The sequence below is a fragment of the Triticum dicoccoides genome, chromosome 7A (assembly GCF_002162155.2).
Source record: "Triticum dicoccoides isolate Atlit2015 ecotype Zavitan chromosome 7A, WEW_v2.0, whole genome shotgun sequence".
Classification (NCBI taxonomy): Eukaryota; Viridiplantae; Streptophyta; class Magnoliopsida; order Poales; family Poaceae; genus Triticum; species Triticum dicoccoides.
Window position 1 is genome coordinate 204,984,686 of NC_041392.1, and position 6,979 is coordinate 204,991,664.

The window sequence follows — 6,979 nt, forward strand, 5'->3', positions numbered from 1 at the left end:
GGCCGCACTGGCCTGCGCCGGCCCCAGCCGCGCCAACCGCGCCGCCCATGCCGATCCAGCTCCCACCGCCGCCGCCCAGCTCCGGACTGGCCAGTCCACACCGGGAGGGCTTCCGATCCAGCAGGTCCGGTTTCCGCCGTCACCGTTCCCGATCCCGGCCTGGCTAACCTGGACGTCGCCACCGCCAGTTTACACAGAGGCCAGGGACCCACCAGTACCCACGCTGCAGTCTGGGGCCTCGTCCGGCTCCGCGAGGGCCTACGACGGCCTTCCCACCGTTGACCGGGCGCCGTCATCATCACTGCTCCGCACCGCCGAGCCGGTCGGTCATGGCACGCCGACCTAGACGCCGCCATGGTTCGCCAAGATCGATTTTGCCACTTATGATGGCACGGAGGACCCGCTTAACTGGCTCAACCAGTGTGAGCAGTTTTGCCGTGGCCAGCGCACGCTCGCGTCGCAGCGCACTTGGCTGGCATCCTACCACCTCTGCGGTGCAGCCCATACCTGGTACTACGCCCTCGAGCAGGACGAGGGCAGCATGCCCCATTGGGAGCGCTTCCGCGAGCTCTGCCTCCTTCTCTTTGGGCCTCCGGTTCGCGGGAGCCGCCTGGCGGAGCTCGGCCACCTTCCCTTCACCTCCACGGTGCAGGACTTCGCCGACCGTTTCAAGGCCCTGGCATGCCATGCGTCAGGCATGACGGCGCAACAACGGGCCGACCTCTTTGTCGATGGACTTCCGGATCACATCCGCGTGGACGTGGAGCTTCGAGGACCCCAGGATCTCCAGTCGGCCATGTACTACGCCCACGCGTTCGAGCGACGTGCGGTGGCTATCCAGCAGGAATCACCGTCCCAGACCGCTGGGTCGCTACCCTGGCCGGATTCCGCGAGGGTCGGCCTGCGCAGGCTTCTACGGCACCCCTCGCCGTGACCGTGGCGCGCCCGTTCCGCTGGCTCACCTCAGCCGAGCTACTCGAGTGTCGCTATCAAGGCTTGTGCTTCAACTGCGACGAGCCCTACACGCCCGGCCATGCCTGCCCACGACTCTTCTACCTGGAGGTTGCAGACTACATTCCGGAGGATGTCGTCGCCGCCGACCTGGCCGCCCCAGCTGTCAAGAAGGTGTTTGACGCTGGTTGATCGCCTTGAGGAGTTCCGCAAGCGCTTCCCCACCTTATAGCTCGAGGACGAGTTGTTTGTGCAGGCGGGGAAAAGTGTTATGGCCGGTTTAGCTAGGCCCACCAGGCAATCTTAGCCCACAAGTTATCTTAGGTTAATTCTTATGCAAGTTATCTAGGTTATAAATATAGGTTGTAAGACTCCTTTTGAAATTAAGCAATAAGAATGTTATTATCCCTATTGCCCGACTCCCAGAGGAGCCAGAAACCTAGCCGCCGCCATCTCCCTAAGACGCGACGGCGCCCAGCCGCCGGCGCGCCCGATCATCACCCCGTCCCACTCCATCCTTCCCCTACAATCTCCGGAGCAGATCCGGTAGGACCCCTGGTTCTACCAGTTTCAGTTGGGCAATTGCGGTTTGCAGCACATGTAATAGAATTTTAGGCAGCTGCAAAAAAAATCATCAGAGATGAAATAGGGCACAACTGCATTTTTTGGTCAAAGTGTTCTAAATCAGTGGCGGAGGCAGGGGTGCTAGCAGGGGCCCCGGCCCAGGTCAACATGCAGATTTTGCCACTACATGAGGGATTATCTGCTGCTAATATTGTGTATTTATGATGATTTTGCTGGCTTTGGCCCTCTCCAACATGATTTAACATCAGTTGGCCCCCTTGATTAAGTTTTCCTGGCTCCGCCACTGTCCTAAATGACAGTTGTTTTGGGCACGGCGGCAACTTTTGGGCATCTGTTGAGATGCTCTAAGTTTCTAACCCTACATCTTAGCATTGATAGATGCTCTAAGTTGCTAACTCTGCAACTCAGCCTTGATAGTTTCAGCTACAATGAGCACAGCTACACATGTCATGCACACTAAGAAAGAACTTAGACATACTTTGGTTTGAGTGGAAGAAGCCCACAAAACCATGGATTGGTATGCGCACACCGTGCACGGATGATGATCGGGCCTTTTTTGCGGCTGCCACCCACGTCACGGTGGGCAACGGACGAACGACAAAATTTTGTAACTCCTCTTAGCTACAGGGCTTGAGACCCCGTGACATCGCGCCTCGCATCTTCGACCTCTCCCAAAAGAAAACTGCTCCGTCCAGCAAGCTCTACTCAACAATCTGTGGATTTCCAATGGCCTTTCCCTTGGTCACCTCCAAGAGTTTGCAAATCTTTGGAAAAAGCTGAATTCTGTCACCATTGAGGAGGGAATGGAGGATTCAATTGTATGGAAGTTCACTAAAGATGGTATGTACTCCGCCTCTTCGGCATACAAGGCACAATTTGAAGGGCTTACTACTTCGTATCTGGTGCAATCAGTCTAGAAGGTATGGACTTCCTCGTGGTTCAAATTTTCTGATTGGCTCGTTCTACAAAATAGGATCTGGACGTCTAATCGCTTAATTAGGCGGGGTTGGCCCAATTGTGGCGTATGCCCTCTATGCAAACAATGTCAAGAAACTGCGGCCCATCTCCTCTTACAATGCTGATTCACTCTTCGGGTGTGGAATGACATTATTCCGTTGCTTGGAATGCAGCACGTCAACACGGACACCTGGGCGACAAAGGTCTCGGTGAGAGATTGGTGGATCAGCAACATACACATTCGGCTTGGATCTCACAAGGCGCTAGCCTCTCTGATGATGCTTATTTCATGGGAGACTTCGACCGAACGCAATCCTAGAGCCTTCCGTAACACGGCCGTTCCTTCGATGGTTCTCAGTTCCTTTGATGGTTCTCATTTCCAAGATTAAAGAGGTGTCTCTTTGGGCTTTGTAATGCTGCGAGAGTAGTTCTTTCTTTTTTCACCGCTTTGCGGCTTTGTGCTAAAACTTCCTTACTCAATGAAATGGCAATTCTTTTGCCTTGTTTAAAAAAGAATGACGGTGAGGACATTCAGCTCTGTCAGCCGACAGAACTGAAGCAAGAAAGCTCGAAGGAATTGTTTGCTTTTGCTGTACAACTGATTTGGATTTCTAAGTTTGCTGGTTCTCCGGTCACCGTTCTCTCACGCGTATGGCTTAAACAATCAGATATCACGAGGTCATAGAAGTAGCAGCCAAGCATAAACCAGGAGTTTCAAAACGTCACCCTCTTCCTTTCTTGGGATACAAACTTGTAAGCTTGAATCTAACTGGCTTGCAGGTTACTATTTGTTTTCAATGGTAAACTATTCAACTAATGTCCACAGGCAATTATATCTTGAATCATCCCCTCATGGTTCTAGAACGTACTCCCTCCGTTCCTAAATATAAGTCTTTTTACAGATTCCAATAAATGACTACATACAGAGCAAAATGAGTGAATCTACACTCTAAAATATGTCTACATACATCCGTATGTTGTAGTCCATTTGAAATGTCTATAAAGACTTATATTTAGGAACGGAGAGAGTACGTAGCAATATACTCACGGCTGAAAACACATTAATTGATCATACCTGAATGGATCACAGGTTAAACATCAAAGATAAGATGCCGAAGCTTTTCTACAGCTAACGGGTCCAGCAAAATATAAATCCAGCTCGGCGTTCACCGAGACTTGGCGTGCTAGAAAGCAATGCACAATTATGATCAGACAGGTTTGACATAGAGCACCAGGCATGTTCGTTCTATTAAAAGAGAATGACGGGCAGTGGCACTCATTTCTCGATGAACTCTCTCATGTTCTTCAACCAAACCACGTACTCCCTCTCATCCTTGGTCATCATGTACTCGTGCAGCCAGTCATGCAGCGAGTGCTTGATCCCCCTCACCTCAAGATACCTGTGGAAGGACTTCTGCAAGCTCTCATCCAGATCACTGTAGAAGACAATGAGTAAGTAAATGTCAGAAGAAACCATAAGATGCAATGCAGTTTACTACTCCCTCCATTCCATATTACTTGTCGCTGATTTAGTACAAAGTTGTACTAAATCAGCAACGAGTAATATGGAACGGAGGGAGACTTTGTACTAAATCAGCAACAAGTAATATGGAACGGAGGGAGTAGTAGTCATCTAAGTACTTAAGCAAACAGAACTTTGGGGTGAATAATCAGCCAGGGGAGAAACACATACAAGTAATGTCAAGCTTGAGCCATTTCGTGGAAAACAACACGAAATTTGTGACCAGGGATCCTTGAAAGTATACCGTTTTGTTTTATTATGATTCAGCAACCATTTGGTTGGCTTATTATGATGCTTGAAATTGAAGAAATAATATAAGTTAGATAAGAAAAATTGAACTTACGAGAACTGTGGCCCCTCATATGCATTCTCAGTAAACTTGGCATCGCGATTCAGCAACCTCATATTTTCAATTGCCAGTTCATCATCATTAAAGTTGCACTCAAATTCCAGGATTGAGCCTCCTGGTTTCTCAACAGTGACAACCATCTGAAGTGCTGGCTTAAATGAGTCATCATCATTCTCAGCATCAGAGCCCTCATTGTTCAAATCTTCCTCAGTATCAAAATTTGTGTAGACAGTAGCTTTAATAGTCTCTCCTGCAAGCTCTCTTTTGAGAACGATGGACTGATCACCAGGGTTATCAATTATCTCAAAGGGGAAGTCTTCTGGTGGATCAATTTGCTGTTGAAAACAATTCAAAACAAGTATTTTGGTCATGTCCTTTTTCAAAAATATCAGAGTATTGTTTTACATTCAAAGGTTCTTTTGAAGCAAAACTAAAGCATTTCTTCCTATTAACAAGATAAAACAATCAAGTACTTGCAAAGCATAAGTATAACACAAGGTATAGTATGCGACATCAGTCTATGAAACCCATCTTTACATCATCGCAGTATAACACTTTATCACATTGACATATAGTACCATATACTGGAGTTTATGGACCTCAGAGAGCAATTAATACTACGTAAGGTAAATTTCAAACGTTCACTTACCTGAATAAACATTTCAAATGTGCACAAACTTCATTTAGTAATGTCCAATTGACTCATAAATACTCCCTCCGTCCCATAATGTAAGACGTTTTTTGACACTAGTGTAAAAAAAACGTCTTACATTATGGGACGGAGGGAGTAGTTTAGAAGGGGAATGACTTGAACATCTGAAAAGTTGAGCTATCAAAGTCAAGTTTGTGAACCTCTTGGATTGAGCTGGAGCATCCAGCACAGGCCAGGATCTCACCAACCGGGTTTTGTAATATACCAACAATATTTCCTTTTTACCATCCATACCACTACCATTTTAATTCTTTAATCCTGATGAATAGTCACCATTACTGACTAACGGCATCCCAGCAATGTAGCAGAGTCCTTGTTCTGCAATTTGAGATGCAGGGATGAGAGATTCCCAGAGTTAGCTGTTCACTGCAGGAGCAACAATCACGGGCATAGCTAGTACTACTGCTTTATACCACATAAAAGCTAGACAGTCTTGCATCGACAACCTCAATTTTGGCTCTGTTCCTAATATTTCCCAAATACGCGGGATCAAGGTATTTCCTCCGGTCCTTCGCAAAAAAAAAAAAAGGTATTTCCTCCGGTATTCACACCACAAATAATAAAGCTCGATCGTGTATAAATGGAGTCAAACTACTATCTCGAAAGAACGAAAAGGAAATGCAAGGGCGGTGGTTAAGGAAGCCAAGAGACCTGCGCGGAGCCCTCCTCCGATTCGACGACGCACTCGATCTCGGAGTCGATGACCCGCCTCAGGTTCTCGTCCGGGGAGATCTTGGAGGAAGCCGCCGGGGACTGCGAGGACAGGAAGCGGCGGGCAGGGGTCCCTGACGGGGAGGCGGCGGCGGCGGCGGGGTGGAACTGGGCGAGCGAAACGGGCGCGCGGGAAGTCGCGGAGGAGTGGGCGCAGCGTCGGGATAGGGTGGAGGCCCGCGACGAAGAGGCGGCGCGGCGGAGGAGCCTGGCGGCGAGGGACGCCGACGACATGGCTCGGGCTTTGGTGTTTCTCTGGGGATCCGACGACGGCTGCTCGCTGCGAAGTCTAGGGTTTTGTGGGGTTTAAAGGGCTGGAGGCCGAATGGAGAAGACTTGGAGAAAAGGTAAGAAGTAATGGAGCTCAGCAGAGAAGCTCAGCGGCCCAACCCAGTGTACTTGAGAATGCCCTTCCGGCCTATAGAGCTCATCCTCTGTTTTTAAATAGTTGCAACCAACAACCTATTTTTCCTAAATCTAAAAAAAAAACTATTTTCCTTTTACCTCTAGAAATAAAATCAATTTTTTATATTCATGCAACTATGCCACATCATCAAGTCATGCATCTGGTCATAAGTTACAATTTACGCACTAATTTATTCATGCAGCCCAGTCACCTCAGCAATCATGCATGGATTTGTTTCACTATTTTTGTGCGCATCATAGATTGTCATGTTACACATTTTTTTAGCACATTCTTTTGTTAAAAATGACACCCGTTTGACTCAATCCAATAGATTCCTCTTTTTATACAACATTTCTGTGACATGCTTCATATACTTTATTGTTTTCAAAATATATCCCAAGGGCATTCTTAAATTTGTTTTTGCAATAGTTTTAGTTTTTAGCATATGTTTATCAAGATTCCCGCAGCGGGGCATCATCTAGTTCTTCATTGTTTTTGTGGGCACATGGAGCTCACTCTTACGGTGACAATACAACATATACCTCTGCATATAAAAGGTTAGATTTTTTAGCATGGCAAATCAAACGTCCAAAATGATAAATTATGTTGTTGTGAGGATGGCAATTTGTCAAAGAAGGATCCTTGCCGTGTCTGAACGTGCTAAAGATTTGCCATGCTTGGTAAAGAAAATTGACATCCTCATGACAACATAATTTATCATAAATCATAAATAAATTAAAAAGAACGCAAGATTTCCATTTCACCTCTCTTTCGTCAACCTTCCTT

The 6,979-nt window shown here is 47.3% G+C and overlaps 1 protein-coding gene across 1 annotated transcript; it reads right to left on the reverse strand.

Moving 5' to 3' along the window:
* Positions 1-3,534: 3,534 nt before the first annotated feature.
* Positions 3,535-6,114, reverse strand: LOC119330307 (uncharacterized protein At2g39795, mitochondrial-like). The gene is made up of 3 exons (XM_037603413.1): positions 5,728-6,114; positions 4,359-4,699; positions 3,535-3,929 (listed from the first exon to the last, which is right to left on the reverse strand). Exons 1-3 carry the CDS (start codon positions 6,019-6,021, stop codon positions 3,770-3,772), a joined length of 795 nt encoding a protein of 264 aa, XP_037459310.1. The 5' UTR covers positions 6,022-6,114; the 3' UTR covers positions 3,535-3,769.
* Positions 6,115-6,979: the final 865 nt, after the last annotated feature.